The sequence below is a fragment of the Sapajus apella genome, unplaced genomic scaffold (genome assembly GCF_009761245.1).
Source record: "Sapajus apella isolate SASKATOON/1434 unplaced genomic scaffold, GSC_monkey_1.0 scaffold3, whole genome shotgun sequence".
Classification (NCBI taxonomy): Eukaryota; Metazoa; Chordata; class Mammalia; order Primates; family Cebidae; genus Sapajus; species Sapajus apella.
The window spans coordinates 53,120,455-53,146,727 of record NW_022436943.1 but is presented as its reverse complement, the minus strand read 5'-3'; the positions used below and the strand labels follow the sequence as shown (position 1 = coordinate 53,146,727).

The 26,273-nt window shown below is 35.3% G+C and overlaps 1 protein-coding gene and 1 non-coding gene across 40 annotated transcripts in view; both read left to right on the top strand.

Annotated features, from left to right (window-relative positions):
* The window catches only part of CYRIB (CYFIP related Rac1 interactor B), a 170,890-nt gene that overhangs the window by 132,053 nt on the left and 12,564 nt on the right, over positions 1-26,273 (top strand). For 11 of the 39 annotated variants that reach the window (XM_032253430.1, XM_032253469.1, XM_032253514.1 and 8 more), the window contains 4 exons: positions 5,976-6,058; positions 13,997-14,118; positions 19,811-19,916; positions 25,405-25,541. In XM_032253430.1, the coding sequence (XP_032109321.1) occupies positions 5,986-6,058; positions 13,997-14,118; positions 19,811-19,916; positions 25,405-25,541 (438 nt within the window). In that variant the 5' untranslated portion in view covers positions 5,976-5,985. Of the gene's footprint in view, positions 1-4,986; positions 5,070-5,975; positions 6,059-6,726; positions 6,735-13,996; positions 14,119-19,810; positions 19,917-25,404; positions 25,542-26,273 lie in introns of all 39 variants that reach the window. The other 28 variants (XM_032253644.1, XM_032253652.1, XM_032253660.1 and 25 more) reach the window with 6 other exon arrangements.
* LOC116536119 lies at positions 15,237-15,364 on the top strand. The gene has a single exon (XR_004262489.1). It is a non-coding gene; the product is annotated as a small nucleolar RNA SNORA25 (small nucleolar RNA).

Below are 26,273 nucleotides of genomic sequence, written 5' to 3'. Positions count from 1 at the left end.
TTCTTTCTTTCTTTCTTTCTTTCTTCTTTCTTTCTTTCTCTCTTTCTCTCCTTCTCTCTCTCTTTCTCTCTTTCTCTCTCTCTCTCTCTCTCTCTCTCTCTCTTTCTTTTTAAAAGAGATCATGAGGAAGATAAGATTTTTTTTTTTTTTTTCTTAAATATGTGGAATAATCACCTGGGAAAGTGGGAGAGGAGATTGAATGAGGTAGCAAAACTGAGAGTTCACTTCAGGTTGGTAGCCCTTTATTAAAAGCAGAAGCTGTCAACCACAGGCAATTTTGCCTCCCAGGGGACATTTGACAATGTCTGGAGGCGTTATTGATTGTCACAGCTAACAGCAGGGGTGATAAGAAGGGTCTAGTGGGCGGAGGCCCAGAATACTGCTAAACAACCCACAAGGCATTAGACAGTCCCCCACAGCAAAGAATTGTATAGTTCAAATGTTAGTAGTGCTGAGTTTAAGAAATCCTGATTTAAAGTGAGGCTGGTCAATGTGTTTTTTACCTTTCTATCCTCCCCTTCCTTCTCACGGGCCACTTACACATTTATAAGCTGAATGTGAGGAAAACTGACACTAAACAATTAGAGTAATTCAGATTGTGAGAAGCATGCTGAAGAAATAAGCTGTGTGAAGAGGTAGGTGGAAGATTATCACTGGTACAAGTTACAGCCAGTGCAACTCCTTTGAGAAGATTGGCAGAAAAAAGTCTTCAAAGAGATGCCTTTTGACATGAACCCTGAAGGATGGAAAGAAGCCAACCATGGGAAAATCTTTGGGTCTAGCATTCTAGGAAGAAGAGACAGCATTAAAAAGTACTTGAGCAGGAAAAAGTGAAGTAACAACATCTCTTAGGAAGTTTCTAGAGAGAGGAAATACTATAGTAATTGTAGCATATAGTTCTGTTTCTATTGGCTTCTGTTATTCTGTAAGGAAACTTAATTTTAAATGTTTTATGGGAAAATGGTCTAATGTATTTAAGTGCATTTTGTGAGCTTAAAAATACATTCCACAGACTACCGGCCAGGAAGGGCATGTTCCTTTCCAGATAAGTTGTCAACATGGAAATAAGTATCTAAGGGCTCATAGTGAAAATATTTCACCAGACATAGGACAACTCTTGAGTAAACTGTGTCTGGATTCCATGTATTTGTGTTAAATTGTTTTTTAGCTTATTTAGTAAATGCAATATTTAGTTTAAATCCAAGGATTGCAATAAAAAATAATTTGAAAGAGAATTCTTTAGCCTTTTCCTTCTAAATTCAGATAGTAAGGCTTAGTTTATTATTCTAAATGATAATATTCGTTATTTACCTTAAATTAGTACCACTAAAACATATCAATAGTGTTTTGGGTCAAGTTTTATATAGACTTTTAAAATCTTAAATCCTTTGGTATCATTCATGTCAAATGTATTTAGTCATTCGAAACTTAGAAATCTTACTAGACTTCTTTAGATGAATGTGGCAGAAATCCAACTCAGCTAAATAGCTAAAAGGGATATTGGTTTAAAGAAACTAGGATATCTTAAAACCAGAGGAAAGTCAAGCAAACTGACCGAGAGAAGTGACAGCTGGAACTCGGGAATGAATGGAAATTAATGACTCCAGGACACTTTCTAACACTTTGCACTGTAATATTGGTTCATTCTCTTGTGACAGACTGTCATCCTCTATGGCAGGAAGTATGACTGTGGCATCTGCCCACGCCTGACATTCCATAGGCTCTGCTACTGGGAACAGAGCCTGCAGTTAGGTTGCTCTGACAGCTGCAACAGTAATAGTAAATAAACTGCCGGGTATGGAACTAAATGCTGTGCTTATATTAGCCCATTTAATGATTTTAGGAATGCTCTGAGGTGAATATTATTATTATGTACCTTTTATACCTGAGAAAACTGAGGAATGGAGAAGTTAAAAAAAAAAAACTTGACTAAAGTCACAAAGCTTGGGAGTGGCAGAGCTGGGTTTCAGACCCAGGCAGTCTGGCCCTACCTAAGCTGATGATTAGTTGAAAGCAGTCACAGCGAGAGGACAGAAGGGTTTATTTTGGTTTTTGACCGGGTTAAAATATAGTAAGATAGGATTATGGTTTTAATTTTTTGTTTATTCTTACACAGGATAGGAGAACCGATAATGTTGCAATGGAACTAACTGTTTTTAGGTCTTTGAAAACTTCCATGACTTTCTGTTCAAAGAGACATTGTGATATGGGCTGCCTACGTAGCATCTGTCCTGTGTGCTGTGTGGTAGAGGGAACTTCTGCACTGGACAGCAGTTGTTGTAGTGGTTCTTAGGGGTGATTTTGCCCCCAGGAGACATTTGGCGGTATCTAGAGGCATTTTTGATTGTCACAGCTTGTATGGGGGGCAGCTACTGGTGTCTAGTAGATTCAAGCCCAAGATATTGCTGTTTTTCCTACAATGAGAGACAGACTCCCATAACAAAAGAGCTCCTCAGCCCAAAATGTTAATAGTGAGAAACACTGTGTTAGATAAACTGAGCCATTTTCAATCTAAGTATCTGTGTATGGTGTAAAGAGGCAAGAAATTCTCAATTCTTATGAGAGTAAATAGGTCAGGACCAAGTCTGATGTAGTGGTCATACTCCCAAGTATGAGGAGTGGAGGATCACATTAGCCTGGGGTGCCTGAAAAGAAGGACCATATACAGAGGAAGAAGTTTACAGAAGGATCTGTAGGAAAATGGAGCAAACATACCTGGCTAGTTCCAAAATTTTCCCCAAGGTTGGACTGGGTGCATACAGGTAAAAAGGTAAGGAAACCTAATCTCCCTCTTCATACCTGATGATGGTTTCCTGTTAATACTACTAATTTTAGGACAACATTCCAGCAACATTCTTGACAAATATGGGCTTTGTTCTGATTTATAACATTGAAATTTGTTGATAAAGACTCAGGTTTATGTTGAAATAAATAGAGCCATTATTACTTTTAAAAGGTTGTTTTGTGATATTTAGGTTTTAATTACAGCAACAGCGAATATTTATTAAATGTTTTCTGTGTGCCAGACACTAAGCTGAGTGAGTCAGTGCTTAATCTCATTTAACCCTCATAAAAGGCATTTAAGATAGTTACTATAATTATCTGTGTTTTACCAATCAAGAAATGAGTCCTCACAAGGGTTAACCACCATCCTTAAGGTCAGACAGCTAGTAAGCTAGAGTTGAATTTCTGGTTTGATTCCATAGATCAAACTCCTAAAACCAAATGGTGTGCTGCCTTTTTCCTACTAAAATAATTACAGTCCATTCCCATGATATATTTTTCATTTGTAGTTACAGTTTTGATACCACTAGGTAATTTTAAAAAATTTTGGTCTCAGTTCTTGTTAGTGAAAAAATTTGTATGTGTTTGGAAACAGTCATTCCATGTATGTTGGAAAGCTTTTAAAAATTAAAGCTGTGAAATATGCTACTTCCAAATGGTTTCTTCCAAAATCTATTGAATAACTTTAGTAACCAATTTGAGGTAATTATTTGGGTGTGATGATTTAAGAAAAATGTTTTTCCTTTCCTTTAATATAAAAGCTTGGTATTACTAAATGTTTTACAATGTATAAGGTAATTAAGATTAAATATTAAATGTTTCTTTTTTAGCTTTAATGTCACCTAATCCATTTGTGTAAAATATTGTACAAAATCAGACCGTTGAAATTCAGTGTCATAAAAATATTAATATAAAAAGAAGATAGATCTCTCTCTCTCTCCCATTGGGGGAATATTGTTTCAAAAGAGAAGAACCATTTAGTACTTACCATATGTGAATAAATTAGATTGCTTTTAACGTTTTATAAAAAATTTGTGATTCCATACATCAGACTTTGATCTCTAAAGCAAGTAACTATTACACCCAGGCATTTATTTCCTCATGGGAAGCTTACAGTTAGAAACAAATGCTAATGTTGGAGAGTAGATGTAAGAAGTAGGGGATGCCACAGGTGACAAGAAGTGCTAACTTTTTTCAAGCTTCTTGTAATGAGAGTGAGTGGCAAGTTGTCTTTTTTTTCTTAATAAAAATGTTGTTTTATGTTGTGCTTTATTTACATTTGCCAGCAATGGGATCTTTGGAGAAAAACATACAGCAGTTGGAGGAAAAGTATAGCAATTGGAGGGAGGAGAATGTGGGTAGCTGTGATACATAGCTTGCCTTCCTTTTGTCACTCCACCTTCCGGGTTTGAACCTGGTTTCCTGGTTCTGACCCCATTTTCCACTTTCATCCTCGCTGCATTATGGCAAATCTTGGGCAACATTAATGCCAATGCTGTATTTTTACTTTTTTTTCTCTGCAAACTTAGTAACTTGAGATAATTACTGGCTCCCTATTGTGCTTGTTTGCTGTGTTAACTTTTAAGTTCCATACATGGTATAGTTGTATATAGTTGATTATTCAGTCTAAGAGTTAAATAATAAATGTTTGATTAATCTTAGGAGATAGAAGATATCAAAAATATTTTATGTGTGGTAAAGTTTTTTTAGATGGGTAATTAATTGATAACTTTCTTCAGTCTTTAATGGTTAAATGTGGTTTGTCTTCTTTGTATTCCCAATAGGATTTGATTCTGCAAGAAGGAAAATATCCCTATTATTTAAAAAATAATGGTCTCTATATTTACTTATTTGAGAAATCTAGTTTTGCTGTTAATTTAAATTGAGAAATATATGCCTCAAAAATTTTAAAGGAGTAACACTGACATAGATAGCAATAAAATGTAAATATTGCAAGTTATATGTCAAAATCTAATCTTTTTTCCCATCTTGCTTTATGTAAGTTTTTTGATATGTGGAAAAGAGGGACAGGAGCTATAAACTCAGAGCCAAATGTGCTTTTGTTGTTCCAAATTCTCATTGCCAAAAGCATATAAACCTGCACCTGTTGATAATTATGAGCAAGCCAGCCTTTGCCAAATCCCAGGCCTCTGCTTAAAATTTTTTACTGGAACTAAATGATGTTGCCATTTTTATTTTTAGGTTTGCTGGCATGGGTAATCTCATTAAGGTGCTAACCAGGGACATAGACCACAATGCAGCACATTTTTTCTTGGACTTTGAAAGTAAGTCTCTTTAGCCCTTCACAGCTGGTGCATAATGGTAAAGGTGAAAGATGAATTATACTCACACCACAGTGAAGGCCAGCCAGAATATTTGTTAATTAAACATGGGGATCAACAAAGGTTGCATGATTTTTTTCTTAATCGTAGGCAAACATCACCATCATATGTATAATTTAGTTTTTCATTTGCTAAAATCATGTTGAGTCTGTAGCGAGTGCTGTCCTTTCATTAGTCCATGAAGCAAGCAGCCTTATGATGAACATTCTAATAGTATGCTTTAGTGACTATGTCAAACAATATTCACTTATAATCCTATAACAATTTTATTTTAAAAATCAGAATTGTGCTGCATATCTTGAGTCAGTACTCTCCATAACCTCCACAAATTAACAATCCAAATTTGGTTAGAAATATGTGCTTTATTTAATCTCATGCAGGAAGTAAGTTTTACATTATACTGTTTTAAGATGAGATGAAAAGGTGAGCTGTGGCCAAATGTATTAATATTTGGCTTTGAAATAAATTGTTATTTCAGTGCTATGATAATATTACATGTAAATAATTCTTGATCAGAAATTTCTTTTTCAGAATATTAGCACTATTGGAATACTTAAAGAATTTTTCATTATAAGGCCATTAATGAAACTTGTCTTGGGAGAATTTTGAGAAGAATTAGAGCAACAGTTATGCCATTGTGTACAGGAAAACCACATTTCACCTCTAGGTCCTACATACCAACACCTTGAGAACCTGATTTGCTGTCTGCCAGAGCACATTCTGGGTAACCTGAAGAATGAATTCATGGCCTAATGAACATTTTCCCTGTTACTATTTTTCTTTAAGTAAACTTCAGATGTTCTTTTTTATAAAGGGATATTTTCTCTTTTCTCATTCTTGTCTTGACAGGTACCTTAACATGGGGAATCTTCTTAAAGTTTTGACATGCACAGACCTTGAGCAGGGGCCAAATTTTTTCCTTGATTTTGAAAGTGAGAAGATGATTTTATATCTATTTCTCTTTGCCTGCAGTAGACTGCGTTTGTCTTGCACTAAATGAATGTTTCCACTTCGCCATCTTTTTAACTGCTTTGCATGACTGAGCTATGAATTGTTGGTAAATTTCTGGTGCCTTCTAGAACTGGAAGTCCTATTTTATAGATTAAATTGTGATAATAAAATGTCTTTATTTGAGTTTTTATAAGAGATTTTATATCTCTTAGTTGGAGATTATTTTGTAATTTGAGATCTATTCTCTAATGAAAACATTTTTATGCAAAAATTTTGTTGGAAAGGTCAAATACTACCTCAAGATTTATTAATAGAAGCAGTATTTGGGGAAAACTTTTATTGTAGTCAAGAAAAATCGACAAGGTTTCAATTATTCTAGGGTGCATATTTAAGTATTTCAAATATCAATCTGTTCATGAAGGCCATTCAGAGCTCAGTAATTTGGGCATAATATTAAAAGGTAAGTGTGAACCTAAATTATTTAATCTTTGCAGATAATTTGAAAAGTTAAAAAAAATGCAATGTATTTATTTCAGGAATTTATTTTTTCTAACTCTAAATAAAAGGAAAAATAATGGGTTCACAGACCTTTAAGTAATTTGCCTTCTGTTTGTTTTATGTTGCATGACCTATTGTAATATGGTCTAAGAGTGGCAGGTAAGTGTCATTGACCTCAATGCATGTTGCAAAGCTTTTGCTTTTGTTGGCTGTTGATATCGCTTTAGCTTGTCTGGTTGTCCAATTGAGAAAAATGATTAAATTGATGTTTTAGTGTGAATGATGCTATTTTAACTGATCAATAGAAAATTGTTAGGAAAGGGTGAAGAGGTATTCCTTAGGTTTTACATCATGTGATCCCTTACATTTTTATTTGAGGTTAAAGTGTTTGAACATATTTTTATATACTTAAAATTTAAGGTGTTTTCTGATTTTAAAAACAAAACAGCAAATCATTTAAAATAAACCCCCAGAAAGTCATTGCCTTCTCCTGCAACTTCAATTTAGTTTTTATGATTTTATGTAATTTATTCTATTTTATGAATCATTTTAAACCAGGGCAGTTCATGTGAACACATCAGTTTATAGCTTATCTTCATTTTGTAGAATAATTTGTGGTCTCTGGTTATTTTTGACTTTTATTCCATTTCTATAAAGAATCTGTTACAGTTTGGGTACTGTGTACAGGCTAGTAAACAATAGTAATATCAATATCAGGTCCATATGAAATTGGGTTTCAAAAGAAATTGAGGTTTTAGGGGAAATACTGTTAAATATTAGTTAAATATTTGTTTTCTTGACCCTTCTCAACAATTTACCAGTGCTATTTTAAGTGCATGTTTAGCATGACTTTTAATCAGCTTGGGGATGTTGAGCAGATTGCTGACTTGAAGATATTCTTTCAAATGAGGCAGCTTACATTAGAGCTGTATTTTAGTTTATTTGCATCTGTTTCCAACTTGGTCTTGTGTATTTTTCTGCTATTCTGTCTCCCTTTTCCTCTTTGTTTCAAATTCCTTATGTTTACAGAATCTTGGCTTTGATTCAGTCAAGATCTTGTTCAAGACTTGGCACTTGATCTTTTTGTAAACCTAGCATTATATTATGGTCAAGTGGGAAGCATGAATTTAAATGTAGTATTTAAAAGATTACTTGGTCTTGGCTTTCCATTTTCTGGGAGTGTTTGAATGATTTTAGACACACACACACACACACACACACACAGACACACACACAATCACACACACATTTAAATTCTTTTTTTTTATTTTTTTTTTTTTTTTGGGATATGGGGTCTCACTCTTTCCACCAGGCCAGAGTGCATTGGCTCTATCTCAACTCACTGCAACCTCTGCTTCCCTGGCTCAAGGGATCCTCCCACCTCAGCCTCCAGAGTAGCTGGGACTACAGGCGCATGCGACCAAGCCTAGCTAATTTTTCGTATTTTTGGTAGAGATGGAGTTTCACCATGTTGCTCAGGCTGGTCACAAACTCCTGAGCTCAAGTGATCTACTCACCTTGGTCTTAGAAAGTGCTGGGATTACAGGTGTGAGCTACTGCACCTGATATATTGTTATAATTTGAATAATAATAGTGACAGAAAATGGTTAAAATTGCAAACAACAATAATAACCAATAATATATAAAATGTTATATATATTAACATTTAAAATGTTAACTGTAAAGGCATATATTGTTGCCAATATCAGCCAATGTAGATCTTTCGGTTTTATACTTGCGTACTATAAATGAAATTTAGTGATGACATACTGTATACCAGACTAGAGTTTGCCCATTGTTATGTCTTATGTAGATTTTTAGATACATTTTCTTTTGATTCTAACATTGGCATTATCTTAATTTCATCTCCCATCCATTTGCACATTTTTCTTCTTTTTGGAAATAGCGCATTTGTGAAAGCTTACCTTATCATTAAGCTACTATAGTGACCTTGACCCATCAGATGGGTACTCTCTTAAACTGTTTTATACTGTTTTGTAGCAGACCCAAAATTGTCAACATAATTGATTTGCTAGTTCCCAGTAACTTAAGATATAGCCACATTATTTTTGCTGGAGTAATTAGTTCTACATTGTTTATTTCTAGATGCACCTTAATATTCATGTCACCAGAGTAATTTAGTTTTACTGTTTCCATTGTCCTAATTGGTTAAGTCTATCCCAGTATATCTCTGCAGTTGGGCAACTATAGAAATAATTCATGCAGATTTCCTGGCTATTTGTATCATATTATATATAAAATTGAAACGTGATTTAATGGAATCTTGTAGTTTGCAAAGTAAATGATTTCAAGTAAATCATTACTCTCTTAATTTACTCCCCTCTCAACCCCTGTAACTGTTTTTCACTTCAGTTCAACATATCTTTATGGCTTGCCTCCTGTATACCAGTAGGTGCTAGGGATGCAAAATAACTAAGATACAGCCCATACCTTTGGGAGCTCTCAATCTAGTAGGAGAAGATAGAATTGAAAGCTCATAATTTTGTTTTGTTTTGTTTTGTTTTTGAGACAGGGTCCGTGTGTCACCCACGCTGGAGTGCAGTGGCGTGATCTCAACTCACTGTAGCTTCGACCTCCCTGGCTCAAGTGACCTTCTCACCTCAGTTCCCAACCCAAAAGTAGCTGGAATTACAGGCACCCACCTGCCAGAAAACTCATAGTTTTACTTAAATTATTTATTTTAAACATTATTTTCAACGTGTAGCTCAGGAAGATACTAACTTTAAATGTCAGTCAGATTGGGAATCATCATGGAAGACCTTCTTTTTTGAGATGGAGTCTCACTCTGTCACCCAGACTGGAGTGCAATGGCATGATCTTGGCTTACTGCAACCTCCACCTCTTGGGTTCAAGCGATTCTCCATCCTCAGCCTCCTGCCTCAGCCTCCTCAGTAGCTGGGATTATAGGCATGCAGCACCATACCTGGCTAATTTTGTATTTTAGTAGATACGGGGTTTCACCGTGTTGCCCAGGCTGGTCTCAAATACCGGACCTCAGATGATCCACCACCTTGGCCTCCCAAAGTATTGGGATTACAGGTATGGGCCACCGCACTTGGCCCCTCATGGAAGACTTTCTGCTGTTGATATTTGAATTGGGTTTTGGAGAGTGAATTAGAATGTTTTGAGCTAATACAGTGAAGAATGGTAGAAAGAAGGAACAACATGGACAAAGACCTTAAGGCATGAAATGTTTTTCTGCATTCAGTGAAACGTTATTTTTCAATCTTGATAGAAGGATTTTTTCCTTAGAACAGATTACACCTATATGATCAGATTTTGTTTTTATTTAATAATAGTTCAATTAAAATATAAGCCCAAAATTGCTCCATTAAATTTGGCAGCAGTTATGCTAATGGCAGCATATAAAAAGCTCTGAATGGAACTAGGTGTAGTGGCTCATGGCTATAATTCCAGCACTTTGGGAGGCCACAGCGAGAGGATCTCTTGAGTCAAGGACTTTGAGACCAGCCTTGATCAACATGGTAAGACTCTGTCTGTCCAAAGGATTTTTTTTTTTTTACAAAATTAGCTGAGAATGGTGGCACGTGCCCCTGCAGTGAGCTATGATTGCTCCACTGCACTCTAGCTTGGATGGCAGAGCGAGACCCTGTCTTAAAAATTAAAAAAAAAAAAAAAATGGAAAAAAGGCACTGAATAGGGGCCTCTATAGCCTCTTCTGGTTCTTGGAATTTCCCATTTTATAACAAAATGTTAATTTATAGTTTATACTAATGACAAATCTTTACCTGAGTAACTCCTATATCTACTGGGTCACTAAATTCTAGTTCTTGGGAGGAAAGAGACTTTTATTTATTTTTTGTGTCCTTTCCCAATCTTAGCATAGTGCTTTTTAAATGATAGAAGTTCAGTATGTATTTGTTAAACTTGATTTACTTATCTCCAGGTAGATCAAAATAAGAGAGTAAATAGAGCTAGTCATTTGTTAAGGGAGAAATAGCATGTATTTTCTCTGATTCTGTTGGAGTGCCTCTCTATTGAGTCATACATTTCCTCTATTTCTTGTGTCCTTTGTGTTACTTGTTTCCCCTTTATCATTTAGAAATATTGGGACCTATTTTCACTTATTTTTTCATTTATCTCTTGCATAGTTTCAATTGCTTTTGCCCTGTACTTTGAAATATCTTTATTCTGGTGGCATCTTTCTTATATTTATTTTTCTAAAATGATATAGGATGATATTTATTCAGAGATCAAAATGCATAGTAGTCTTCCTTAATTCATGCTGGAGACTTATTTATGTCTCTGTACTCTCTCATTCATTCAAAATGTATTATAGAAAATCTACTAGGTACTGAGTTTACATATGTACCAGTGGTACATACTATACATTCTGGCCTGTGTCTTGATGTAACTTAGAGGCAGATCACACAGATTTATTGAATGAATTACTGTAAAATTAAAGCAGAAAGATCTCTTACCCCAATTATAATTTTTATTTTTTCATTTCATAGTTCTTGCCTCCTTTTGTATTATAATGACTTCAATTTTAGCAGTTACTTTTAGTGACTCTTTTTCTACCCTCCAACCCCTTAAGGTAATTAGTGTGAAGTTATTAGAATTTTTTAATTTATCTTCAATAAGAACAATTGAAACATGCCTTAATTTCCCTTGAACAGCTTTAAAAACTAAGCTTGATAATTAATGAATATGTCTACTCTCAGTAGTAGATAAATTATTTTACAATTTTGAATGTCCTTTTGTGAAATGTCTAAATGATACTTTTGTTTTTATTTTTTTGAAATAGTAAAGCCATTTTTTTCTGTGGAAAATCAAAGTGACAAGTCTTGGTTGCATTATATAGTACCGTTTTTTGGGAAAATAAAAAAAGCTTTATTTTATCCAGCCTTTCCCCCTTCCTGGTGTTTCACCCTTTTGCATGACTTGCTTTCAGTAAAGCAGTGCTTACCTGTCTGCTATTTTCTGTTTGTCTCCATTTCTACAGCAGTCTTCAGCAGCTTTCAAAATTATAAATGTGACTTTCCTGTGACAGTCTAAAAAATGTTTAATCATTGTGGTGCTGGGTGTTTTTCTCACCCTAAAGGGAAACTTAAATCTTCTCTATTTTTAAATTTCTTGGTACTTATTAAACCTTTACTAGTTATTAACCACTTACAAGGTCTACTTAAGTCTACTTGATAATGTTTCGTTTGTATGTAAGTCTCAGTGTCACATTTTTATGTTAACAGTTAGTCACCACACCCAAAATACATAGTCTAGCATTTTCAAACTTCACAAATACCTTTGATATATATAATAGATAGCTAAAATATTGTCCTTTGTCATGAATTCCCACTTCATGAATTCAAACTAAATACATGTCTACTATTGATGTTATGTCTGTAGTTTCACAATTCCATATGAAAAAGTGTAAGACTGTCGTTTTTTGCATGTAAAAATTATTTTTCTCTACTACATCTGATGTAAGTATAAAAGTTATGAAGTGTGCATTTTTTAAAAAGAAAAGTATGTCTATTACATTGGAAAATATGGCAAAATGTAAAATATTTAGCAGTAAATCATTACTGCTAAATAACAAAGCTTGATCTATAAGAAAGCTAACCATTTAGTTGCAATATCAGTATTTGTTCCTAGTAATAATACCTTTGTAGCTTTGGATAGAGAGTCTTTTTAATTTTTCAATTGGCTCCTCTTGTATAATTATTTTGTCGCAGTATTTTCTTCCTAAAAAAATGATTTCTGAAAAGAAATTTGAAAAATGAGGGGACAGATATGTGAACACATTCTTAAGTGGACTTTGCATATGAATGTTACTTTATCATTGTTGCTGTAGTACTATTTTACTATGTTGAGTTTAAAATTTGGTAATGTAATTGTTGATTTTTAAAAAATATTTTGTATATTTTTGACTATTTGGCAGGTTGAATTATGACTTGCTCCAAGCACAAAATAAAGTTACAGTTTTTGGGGAATCTTTACACCCAGTTTCATGTGTAAACAAAGTTTCTTTACAATATTCTAAGTAAAGGAATAAAAACATCATTGTGTGTTTGTGGTGAGGTGAAAAGGAGCAGAAAAGTCTAGTTAACTAGTTTTATATGATTGGTAGACAAAGATTTATCAAAAACCTTCTTTTTTGTTAACATTTTTCAACTTAAAGACCAGTGTGATAGTATTAAAAATGTTCCTGCTTCATCTTACAAATTTGGACTGATTCCTTTCCCCTCATAAGAGAAAATTTTAGCATGGAGGAATTCTGCCAGTCATTTTTCTCTGAAACATTATAATCATAATGTTTATAATTTTATAAAGTGCTTTATGCCTTACCTGTGGTGTTGAATGTGGCCTGCTTGGAAAGATTTATGAAAAAAAAATCTTCATTTCCTCTTAGAGTCCCCCTTTTTTCTTAAAATAAGAAAGATTTGTCCTTAGAGAACAAATGACCAGTATTATTAAAAGCAACTGTTAACTTGAGTCAAGCAGAGAGAAATCCACATTTAGTCATCCATTAACATATGTTTTGCACCTAACACCGCAGGTGGTGAAAATGCCCATGTGTTTGTGTCCCTGATTCTGCTTTTTATAACTGTAATTCTTCCTTCATTTTTCTGTTACTCCCAAGTGTGTAGGAACTCAGATTTTCCTTAGTATTTCAAAATTTCAGTAATCGTCTTGTAGTGTAGCTTGAAGTATCTTGTTTTCAGCAGCTGAGTAATTGTGGAGCAGTTTTATAATTTGAACTCCTCTGCATAGGAACCTTGACCTTGTAGTCATCAGCAGAATAGTTCAGTGATATTCTCTTGAGTTTGTTTTTAGATGTATATATCCTCCCTTCTTTAACCTACACTATCATCTATGTTGAGACACTTTAGAGTGATCCCTAGAAAAGGGGGAGCGCTTAAAAACGATTCTTTTAAAGTTTTTACTTTTTTTATATCAAAACCTAGTCATTAAAAGTAAAATGAACTTTGTAGAAAAATAAAAATAATTTGTTTTAAACTATAGATAAGCAACATGCTTCAGTAGGCTTTTATTTCTTTTGCATTAAAATCGATCATTTGATGCATTTACAGTGATAGTGATAATTGCAGAAAAAGTCATTGTTAAGACTATCACAATTAAAATTTTTTATTGTAATTCTCAGATTGGTTTAATACACCAGGTCCTAAATTGGAACTTAAACTAAATTAGTAACGTTTGGTGTTGCCTTGTTTTCTGTAATATTTATAAACTTGAAGCTAGTCATTTAAATGTAGAACTATGGAAAAAGTATTAGTCTTTTCTTAAAAAGTGCAAAGTTAACATAGAATAGAATTAACTCATCTTTGGAAATTGGGGTTGTTAATTGCTTACAGTTACATATGTATTTTAAAAAAATCATGTCACTGTAAATTTTCTTGTGCTTTCCTGCTATTTAGATGCCCAGCCTACAGAGTCTGAGAAGGAAATTTATAATCAGGTGAATGTAGTATTAAAAGATGCAGAAGGCATCTTGGAGGACTTGCAGTCATACAGAGGAGCTGGCCACGAAATACGAGAGGTAAAGCACATTTATGTGTTTTCTAGTTAACTGAAACTTACTGTCCCGCCTCTTTGTAATCTCTATTGTTTTCTATACTTAAGAATTCCGTATTTTATATCAAGTATTATATTTGGAGGATGATCACTTGGCATTGTTTCAGAAGTGATTGCAGTGCATTGAGCGTAAAAGGAAAAGCTGTGTTCCATTAATAGGTAGTTTTTATATATTAAGAAAATTTTATTTACTTTTTGGGCTGCTGTTACCCCTGTAATTTGCAGTATTTATGTCGTTCTTTGTAGGAGAAAGTTGAAATCATCCTTGTAGTCAGGACATCTTCCCCATGACTTTACACCACAAAGAAAATATGTAACGTGGTCCCCTTCAACTTTTCTCTCCCAAAATTCTGAGCTTTTTCGGGTTTTCATTCATCTCATTTTTTGTTTCTTCTATTTTTCAGAAGAAGCTATGTCCTTGTTTCTTTCCAAGACTAACTTCTTTACCTATGTTCTTCATCCCTCTTTTAATTATTTCTTCTCTTTATTAAATCTTCTTTTTTCTTTTACTGACTTCTTCCCCACAGCACATCCTCAGGTGTCCAGTACTACCCAGAGGAACTCCCTGTCCCCTGGGCCTTCATCTCTCCCCTTCTCATTACTGCATTTCTTGAAGCCATTGCTCATGCTGTGTTTCTTGATTCTTCCCATCCTCTGCTTTGCACATTATGCAGAGGTCATCAAAGTCACTCGTTGGGACATACATTCCATATCCACCTCAATTTCTCTTCTGACATTTGGAGTACTAGTGAAGGCAGAATCAAGTGCGGACACCGGAAGATGATGATTCAAAATATGTGATGGTGATTGACTGAATGTTTAGTGTAAGGGAAGAGACAGTTAAATGATTCCATGGTTTTTATTTTATTATATTTTATTTTGTGTGTTTTACTTTGATACAGGTGCCTAGCCTGGATTTTTTTTTTTTTTAATTGTAGTACTTCCCATTGGGAGAATTATTCTGCGTCTGTGTGTGGGAAGGCTATAGTGTTTCTTTTAAAGTCTGTTTATAGATTTGGTTGCATATTAAGAGTCATTTGTAATTTTCTAGAATAGTGTATAGAGGTAGAAAAGTTTATATATAGGATATATCAAAAGAGACTTCCTGGGGCTGTGAAACCAGGGGCTCATAAAGCTATGAGCTAAGATTGAAGTTTTGTATAGGATGCCATAGTCACTTAGTAGTGCTGTTTTCCTGAGAAAATAAAAGACGTAGCTATGCATAGTTCACTCATAAATAGTCCATGATTGGTGATGTCAGAAAGTAAATAAAGTTTAAAGGAAAAGACAATGTTTATATAGAAAAGTAACACTGAAGAACACCAAAATATAAGGGAAAAATGAAAAGCAATGGTAAGTGATTCATCTTACCAGGCTTGAAACAACATATAAAGGTACCATTGTTAAATGATAGTAAGGGAAGTAATAAAAGAGAAATTGGCATTAAAATATAAAATAAGTAAGCTAGAAAACTGAAAAATTTCATTGAAATCTACTGTAGATGGGGAACAAATATGTAACAAGAGTTGAAGAAATTTTTGTTGAGAAGTTGATGTGGGTTTAATGATACAAAGAGAAAAGATTTCTGAAGAGTAGAAACACAAATTAAGAAAGAAAGGTACAAATAAAAGTTGAATGTATACCAAATATTCAAAGAAGTAATGTGTTATAACAGTCATAGGTCAGTATTAAGACTTATTATTGCTAATAGTGTTTATAAGAGTTAGAGCAGCCAACTATTCTACCTATGAAAAAGCACAGACAATAGAAAAAATGGTCAGCTTTTCTAATAAGTGCACATCACTGTGAAGAAGTTTTGGTTGTTTTATGTAAAAATGATAATCTCAGTCAGTGCAAGAAGTATTGTAAAATGGTAATCTTTTTGGAGGTCAGCTTGGCAGTATATTAAAAAAAAAACTATAAAATTGTTTGTGCTCCTGAAGCAGGTACTTTTATTCTATAAAACATTTCAAACAACTAATTTAAGAGGAAATATCAATGTGAAAACCTGTATGGCTGCCTTATTCGTAGAGGCAAAAATGTGGAAGGAATTCAGAGTTATTATGAAGATAAAATTAGACAATCCATGTAAACAGCATAGCACTGTGTCTGATACAAAGCTAACATAAACTGAGAGTTTTCTATTATTACTATACTAATGATGTTTAATTATATATTAATATATTTTAGTTTAATATTTTATTAAACATTGTAAAATAGAATAAACTTTGATATACGATAGAAGCTATTAAATAAACAATGCTTATTGTCTAGGATTGATCACCTAGAGGGAAATAAGTACTTTCCATTAATGTAATATTTCTATAACTGTTTTAACATTTTTTGATAAATTTTTTTAAAAATAGAGATGAAGTCTTGCTGTGTTGCCCAGGCTGGTCTTGACCTCCAGGCCTCAAGTGATCCTTCTGTCTCAACCTCCCAAAGTGCTAGGATTATGGGCATAAGCCACTGGGCCCAGCCAATTTTAACATTTTTGAAAATGAGTTATACTTGCTCCGTAATAACCTCACCATTGACATTTACTAAGTGCCCTTTTGCACGTTGGGCTATAATGGGTATTGACCCCAAACCTTATCTAACAGAAGTGAAATCATTGTGAGAGGACAAGAACTTAGAAGTACAAGGAAGAACCATAAAATGTTTATTATAAGAGAGCAGCCAGTGTCTTCATTTCTAAATCTAGGCAAGGCAGGGCCAGGGAAATAGTTAGCTCTGCCCAGTTATGAAAATGGGTGACATTTACTAGAGCATTTTTATGTTGTGAGAATGAATTGATATTTAGAAAAGCATTTTTAGATCCTTGCGAGAAACATTGGATAGATTTCTTTAAGAGAAGAAAATAACATTTTAACATTCATGAATTTGCTTTTTTATTGTTGTTATTGTTTTTAGTTTAGACATTTTTTAGACATGTGTTCTTTTAGTTGAGCCTCTATATAAAGTCAAAATGTATGGTTTAAGATTTTTTTTTTAGTAGAAAGAAATTTAGATCTCAAGAACTTCATAACCAGGCCTTTTGAATTTCATAGAGAAGATAGGAGAAAAACTGGTCCAGAGAAACCAGCATTTAAATTAAAGCCAACAAATCCAGAATTTAGAAGAATTACGCAATTTCTTTTCTGCATTTCATTCGCACTCAAATTTACCCTGGGAGCTAGTAGCCTAGTCTACCAAAAAACATGGTAAAAACAGAAATGCAGTGCATTATGGTGGTATGTGGATGTTGGCACATACCTGATGGAATGATAAGGATTTTAGGGTAGTTTGAACAGGGACAGGAAAAATAACCGCAGACAACACATATGGTTCGATTGGAAACCATGAACTTATATTGACGTCAATTATGATTTTTCTCTGTAGCCTATGAGAGTGGACGGAGCGGGTTGGCTCAAGATATTTTTATTTGTAAGGCTAACTGATCTAAGAATGATGTGCATACTTCTAAATAGCCAACTACTTTTCCCCTGATGGGGCTGAAGGGATTCATAGTGGTCACAAATTAGTGTTATTGGTATTTTAAAAGCTTGATTAAAGTTGACTTTTTCTACCCTCACACTAAAAAGGTATTTATCTAAAGCTTACTGGCTTCCCCCCCCAGCATTGATTACTAGTTTGTAAAACTCAAGGTTAATAATTCATATTTATGTAACATTCAGCTTCACAATACACCAGTGTAAATAGCCCTACTGACTATTAGCCATTGATTTCTGTAGAGTCATGGCATTGGAACTTTTAGGCAGTTTTGTTTAGGTTAACCCAGATTTGTTTCATCCCTAAGAAAAGCCTCTTGCAACACATTTATTCTTCAGAGAAAGAAGGCTTCTATTGGATTTAAGCATCATTTAAAAATATTGAATAAAACATCAGTTTGAAAATAGTGCCAGGTTTATAAAGTAAATTGCTGAACCAATATATAGCCCATTAATTCAGTTTGCAGCTAATTTGTTCAACACATCCTTTAGATCTGTCTGGGTTCAATTTTATTTTGCTTTCCTGTGTTTTGTTTTTGTGTGGCTGGAGTCAGAGTGCTAGTGCCTTGGGAATATCAAGACATGTCGCCATGCTTTAGTTCTGAATTTCAGATGGTGTGCTTAGTTTATTTCAAGTTGTTAGAGAAAGTAAATCAGGTTGTTGAAAAATGTGTTAACTTCTGTAAAGCAGTAAGAAAAGCATATATAGGCAAAGATATAGCTAAGAAAATACTATTTTTGGAAATAAACCTCTACATTCAGAAAAGATTACTTAATGATTTGAAAGACTGGGTGTAGAAGAAGTCATATATATTAAGATTATGTTTTCTCTCCCCTTTCAGATTTGAAACTAGGTTTTCATTTTTTTCTTCAGGAAAGCCTGAGAAAAGTTGGCATGTAGAAGAGGATTTTAGTTATAGAGAATGAGTGGCTGTGACAATTCTTTTTTTCTGAGATGGAGTCACTTGCTCTGTCACCCAGGCTGGAGTGCAATGGCGTGATATCGGCTCACTGCAACCTCCACCTCCCAGGTTCAAGCGATTCTCCTGCCTCAGCCTCCTGAGTAGCTGGGATTACAGGTGCACACCACCATGCCTAGCTAATTTTTGTATTTTTAGTAGAGACTGAGTTTCACCATGTTGGTCAGGCTGGTCTTGAATTTCTGACCTCGTGATCTGTCCACCTTGGCCTCCCAAAGTGTTAGGATTACAGACATGAGCCACCACGCCCGACCGACAGTTTACTTAAATCACAGTTTCAGCTTGATTTAGGTTCTTAAGTGGTAGGTAGTTTTCTTAATGCAAGTTTGGACCCTGGAATTTGAATTATTGGAAGTTTCTTAGCTTGTTCCTAGAGTTGGCATCTTCAGTTATTGCCTTACTTTTTGAAGTTTTTTTTTTTTTTTTTTTCTTTTACTAAAACAATTCTTTGTCAAAGAAATACTAAGAGACTCTGTCTGTGATATAGGAAACAATATGAAGTATTTTCTTTTTATGGATCTGCTAGGCACCAAGGCATAATGTATTTAACAAATGTATTGGACCATTTTTAAGATTTTCATTATGTTCCTATCTATTGCAAGGATAAATAAGAATGTATTGTAATAGATTGAAGTATCTATGGAATCAAGAAGACCCGCTCTTAGCTCTCCTCTATGGAGTGTCTGTGGAGTTGAGAAGACTCACCCATAGCACTCAATAGAATATTCAACGCTCATCTGGGCACGGTGGCTCAGGCCTGTAATCCCAACACTTTGGGAGGCTGAGGTGGTTGTAACACCTGAGGTCAGGAGTTCTAGACCAGCCTGGCCGACATGGTAAACCGCATCTCTGCTAAAAATAAAAAAAATTAGCTGGGCATGGTGGTGTACACCTATAGTCCCAGCTACTTGGGAAGCTGAGGCAGGAGAGTTGCTTGAACTTGGGAGGTGGAGGTTGCAATGAGGTGAGATCATGCCACTTAACTCCAGCCGGGGTGACAGAGTGAGACTCCATCTCCAAAAAAAAAAAAAAAAAAAAAAGATAGTCAACACCTCTGGTTCAATATTCTGTATTTCATAGATTATACCAGGGTTTCCTGTATTTGCTAAAACCTTCATTTTAATGTAAAAATGAACCTTTTTGATTTTTTAAAAATCTAACTATTTTTATTCTTTGGATTTTGAAGGCAATCCAGCATCCAGCAGATGAGAAGTTGCAAGAGAAGGCATGGGGTGCAGTTGTTCCACTAGTAGGCAAATTAAAGAAATTTTATGAATTTTCTCAGAGGTTAGGTAAGTTGAAAGTTTTGTAATTATTACTTCCCTAGTGAAAAAGATGTTTATTAGTTCCAGAAGTTTAGAGTAATTTATGTTCATAATGCTGAATTTGGCTTAGAATCTGTTTTCTAAGTAAAGCAAGCTTGTTAGACTAGAAGATTACAGTGTAATCTTATCATTTCCTTCAGTCCTGGCCTTTTAATTCATTTAGACCATTTTGTCCACAAATTATTTTCCTTATCTTCTGTGGTTTTACATACATGAATCTGAGCATAATCAGCAAGGATTTTTAAGAACACAAAAGTTGAAATGACCAAGGACTTGAGGATTGGTTTTCCATATTTGGGAAAAGGACTTAATATAGAGATGGAGAGAGATTCTACCAAGAGATTTCTCATAGTAGGACCCTTTGTCATGCAAAGAAATCAAGGAGACTTTCTTGAAATTTTTGCTGGTGACGCTCAACACATGTATCTCAAACTGTAGAAGATGACAAATAGGCTGGGCGTACTTGCACATGCCTGTAATCCCAACACTTGCAGACTGAGGTTGGGAGATTGCCTGAGCGCAGGAGTTCAAGACCAGCCTGGGCAACATGGCAAAACCCCATCTCTTAAAAAAACAAAATAAAATTAGCTGAGTGTGGTGGTACATGCTTGTGGTCCCATCTACTCTGGAGGCTGAGGTGGGAGGATCACCTGAGCCCAGGAGGTCGAGGCTGCAGTGAGCTGTAGTCATACCACTGTACTCCAGCCTGGGCAACAGAACGAGACTCTGTCTTGAGAAAGAAAGAAATAGAAAGCTAATGATATACTCAACATTGTCTAGGGAGTTATTAAAGCAAAAAGAATTTAAAACAGTGTGCTTTTTCCCTTGCTTGGGAAAAATTATTCGAAGTCAAAATTGTGTCTGCAATATGAGTGAGCAAAATTGTAACTCTCTTTTTTGTAGGAGGAGGAGGCAGAGCAGGTAAGATTTAGCCAGTTAACTCCTTGTGTGATTTTAAAGATGTAAATGTGAAGCACTTTGTTTTGTATACATATAGGCACAGGGGAGGAATAGTATAGGTATGTGTCAGAAATTAGGATGATTTGAATGTAGTTAACTTCTTAGCACATACTTCCATATAGTTTGAATTTTTGAAATGTATAAACATGTTACAAATTAATCATAAGAAAATTATACTGTGATTGTTTTTTAAATACCTAAGCCAGAAACCAGAGGGTATATACTGTAAGATTGAAGTCATACTGGGGACCCAAAGGCTGAATTTAGACTTGAGATGTAATTGGCCCACATAATTGTAAAAATTTCTAATTAGTTGCCAGATTTCACACTTGGTCACTGTATTGTTTTCTTTTTTTCTTTTAAGCTTCCAACAGTAATAATTGATGTGCATGTTAGCCAGAACCACATGGCAAACCATTTCTGTCTCCATTAGTTAGGACCTGTGCTTCCTAGTTCGTAATAAGTTTTATTGCTTCATATTTTTTAATATCTTACTCCATTTATATTTGCTACCTGGCCAATTGTGTTTGTAAGTTCCATTTTTTGAAAATGCTTATGTTCTTAGCCAGGTGTGGTGACACATTCCCATAGTCCCAGCTAGTTGGGAAGCTGAGGCAGGAGAATCACTGAACCCGGGAGGCAGAGGTTGCAGTGAGCTGAGATCGTGCCACTGCACTCCAGCCTGGGCAACAGAGCGAGACTCCACCTCAAAAAAAAAAAAATACTTATGTTCTAAAAAAGAAAGTAAGACAATTGCTATTTTTCCTTTAGCTGCAGTACAGCCTATTAAATGTCATGTTAAGACAGACAATAGTTTGGGTAGAAATGACTGTGTAAGTTATCTTTTTCTTACTGGAAGTAAGAATTTAATTTATTTTCCCAATTTTAGAATTAGCTCTTTTTCAGTGTTTGTCTTTCAGTCAAGTGTCCGTATAGTCTATAGCTTTGTGCTTTATAACCCAGTCAGCCTGGCTTTTTCATCTTGGTTGTCTTGTCTACTACAGACAGCTTTTCTTATGCAGGTTTCTGGCTCCATTTATAGTTAAATTGCTTTCGATGGTGGTCAGGTGCTGTTCAAGCTCACCTTGGTCTTTTAGCATATCCCAATAAACAGAATAATTGTAAAATAGGCCAAACTAGTTGGACTTAAATGTTATATTTTTACCATGGAAATTAATTGGCCTTGTGGTATGTGTCCCATCATGGGTGCTGTCCCAGCATATGCAGCACCATGGAGCACTATGCAACTATGAAGATGCACATGGTCCTTCAGAATCTTGTAGTTCTAAGGAGAGGGATTCTTGGTCTGAGCACTACAGATAAACCATGGGTTACTCTTCAGAAGACGGACCCTGATCCCTTGCCAGTTTGCATATTTATAATGGGACAGGGGAAGGATTACCTACCAAATTTGGAGATACTCGGTTTTGCTGACAGGGTTTAACTGTACTGCCCTGGGAAACTTGCTGTACTTGCTTGTTTTGGTCTGAGGCCGTCGAGCCCCTCCTGTTGAGGCAGCTGAAAAAGAAGGTTGTATGCTCAGGCAGTAGGCAAACTGCTTTGTCTCTCCTCAGTCTTCCTCATGCTTTAGGGGCTTACATTAGGGACTTCCTCCAAGGGTCATAATGAGTAAGTCCCTCCAACGTGTTAGCTTCTTTGCTGGTCTAAATTTATCAAAGTGTATTTTGAAGTCACCAAATGCCCACCTTACTTGTGGCCATAACTCTCGGTTGTCGTAAATCCTCTACAGTCCATGTCCTTGGGTTCTCCTCTGAGGATCTGAGAGTAGATAGATAGCAGTTGGTAAGAATAAATGGCCGTTGTCTCTAAAGAGAAACTCTCTCCAGGGACAGCCTCTTCCTAGTCGTCTACTTACTCTTCCCTGTCCTAGCTTGTGGACTGATTTGTGATCTTAATCATTCCATCTAGCTGTCTTTTCCTTGCAACCTTCTTGTATGATTTTGGCTCCCACATTCATCTGTCAGCTTCCTTTAGTTCTTCCAGATATTGGGGCTTAATAGACCATTAATTTTCTCCTGGTCATGTGCTTTTTTAAAAATCATAATCACATGGTTTTGTTTTAGGAGCTTCATCCGAGTCCAATCCCTAGGCCATCTTGTCTTTGTCCTCTCTTTCTAACTCATCCAGAGACCTCTGGGACACTTTCTGTGGGCTTCTTTGTCTCCAGTTTCTCTCTTGAGACAGAGCGTTGTAGGCTAGTAGGACTGACTTGTGCCAGCACAGGCCTGCAGGGTGAGGCTGATCTAGCTGCTTCAAAGGCAGATTAGCAGATTGATCATCTTGAATTTCCCTTTCATCATAGATCTACCATTGAGCGTCTCAGCCATTCATAAACAAAAGTTCTGCAACTGCCGGTCACTGACCATCCCAACTTAGCCAGGTGGCCTCACTCTAATCCCAAAAGTGGTAGAGAACTTGGATGCTGAAATTAACCCTGAGACTTGATAAAGTCTAGGCAAATGCAGTTTTGTTTTTTTCTTTAACAGACTATAATAATATTTTGTAAACAATTTTTTTTTCTGTTCTGTGTCTCTCTTACTTTGTTTTCCACTTAACACCAACAGATGGAATGCATCTTGGGAGAAGTAAATCATTTTTTAAAAACCCAAAATGTTTGACTTTTAATTGATCTTCTTCATATCCACTGTTATACCTCGATACACCATCCATACCCTTACAATCCATGCTCCACACTGCAAATGAAGTAGTGTTTTAAAATGCTGTCTGATAACGCCACTCCTCTGCTTAAATTATTTCTCCAGGGAGGTTAGGATGCCAAGGCCAGACTACTTAATGTGGTACACAAATTATGTGTATATTATCTTAGTTCTGGTTACCCTCCTCCTTGCCCACTATATTCCATCTACATTGGTGGTCTTGCAGTTCCTCAAGTATGTCATGCTCTTGTCAGTTCAGGGTCTGGCTCCCTGCCTTTCTGTCTGCAAGCTCGTGTTCGTCCTTGCTATATACTTCAGTCTCAGTCCAGGAGTCTTTTATTCAGGGAAATCTTTTCCTGGGTCTTCCATTAGGTGAGGTCTTACTGTTATACCTTTACACTGTACTGTGTATTTCTTTTCAGCACATATCACAACTGTAGTCATTTGTCTGTCTTTTCTCTATATAATAAGGCTCCATATAGGCACAGGGAGCATGTGTGTCTACATCCATTTCCTAGTGCTTGGCACAGGGTAGCCAGTCAATACGTTTTCTGACTTACTGGAAAAAAAAAAAAAAAAAAAAGGACAATAGCTGTCATTTGAAATAATTGTATGGATGAGAAATGATGTTGGTGCAGTATCTGGTTCAGTACCTGGTATATAACAGACACATAAGAAGTACCTACTGTTGTTTTTAATCAGTAATGTTTTATGAGGTTACAGAAGTAATGATATTATTGGTAGTAATCAGGAGGTTAATGTTTTATAAGGTTACTGAAGGCTACGTACAATGTTGCTTTATTTCAGAGACAGTTTATTGTGGTGGAAAGAATAGGGCTTTGGAATCAGAAATACCTGGCATTTACTAGCTATAACTTTGGGCTCTAAACTCTTTGAAACTCATTTGATCCATCTGCAGTGACCGTGTCATAATTGATAGTGAAAATCATTTAAATTATGGGCTGATGACCTGACATAAAATTTTAAATTAATCATTAATATTTGTTTATTAATCTGACATTTATTAACATCAGATCATAATTTAACTCTGTAAGCTCTTATTTTCTCTAACCAGAATCTAGCATTATTTTCCAGTTCTGTGATCTATAACTGAATTAGTTTGATTTCTGTGGCTTTCTGAAATGAAATATTAGTATTTCCATTATCAAACACAGTATTTATTAGTCTGGCATTCCATAAGTAGCACTTATTTCAAAGGGACCATTTTGCCCATGTAATGAATTAGAATATTTATATTGTAGTCTTGAAATACCAAGTTCTAAGACAAGAAACTTATTGAAATACGTATTTTGTTCTCTTTAGTAGCTGAAGGAAAACAGTTTGTGTTTATGAATAAATGACATATTCAAAGTATGAGAAATTGGTAATTGATTCATAGGCATATACAGTGTGGACACAGTGCCACCGAAGAAGTTACTCAGTTGTAGGTAATAATTACCATTTCATAAAACCAAATTCCACACTGTGTGAAATGATTAAAGCAATACAAAATTTGCCCTTTGATCTTGGTGTTTAATTCAAATTCACTTCTGCACTGTTTTCAGTCTGGGTTTACAGAATTGTAAACCCTTGAATTAGTCCCTTTAAGGTTTTTATTCTGTTAAACAGTATTCAAAATGTATGCAGTACATTAGCAGTGGCAACATTTAAACTTCTTAATTAGTTTTGATTATATTTATATCATCTGTTTTCTAAAGAGAACTTTTCTGGGAATTAATATTTATGAATTGTTCACTTTTTAATAAATATCACACAGATACAAACAACTTAATGTTCTTATCAATTTTTTTCTTTAGAAGCAGCATTAAGAGGTCTTCTGGGAGCCTTAACAAGTACCCCGTATTCTCCCACCCAGCATCTAGAGCGAGAGCAGGCTCTTGCTAAACAGTTTGCAGAAATTCTTCATTTCACACTCCGGTTTGATGAACTCAAGGTAGAATTATCTATTGGCCCTGATTGTTACGAAAAGCATAAATCTTTTAGTGAGTACTAGGAGGAAGAGCCAGGAAACCTTGTTAAAATGTATTTAAATAATGACTACTAGACCTTAATAAAAATGGGAAACTGGGTTTAGAAATTATGACTGGTCTTTTGATATATGGCAAAGACCAAATTATTGAGTATTCAGTCTCAATCTTTTTATTTTTTTTTGGAGATGGAGTCTTGCTCTGTCACCCAGGCTGGAGTGCAGTGGCATGGTCTCAGGTTACTGCAGCCTCTGCCTCCTGGGTTCACGCGATTCTCCCACCTCAGCCTCCAAGTAGCTGGGATTACAGGCATGCGCCACCACGCCCAGCTGACATTTTGTTTTATTAGAGACGGGGTTTCGCCATGTTGTCCAGACTGATCTTGAACTCCTGATCTCAGGTGATCCACCCGCTTTAGCAGTCTTCATTTAACTTTGTTTAAAAATTATCTCTGAAAGGAAATGTTGAGCTTCTTTTCTAATATTGTTTCTTTTCTGCTCACCCGCCCCCCATTTTCAACATTCTTGTATATGAAAATGTTGCTAAAATTTCTTCTTTTCCCCTTCCTCCTTTCTTTCTTTCTTCTTTCTGTTTCTTTTTATCTCTGTCATTGTTAATAGTGTTTGGAACTATAAATACTTTGTTGTTAAAAAGAGTGAATGTAAAGGAATAAGCACTAGGTCTCATTCCAAGAGACC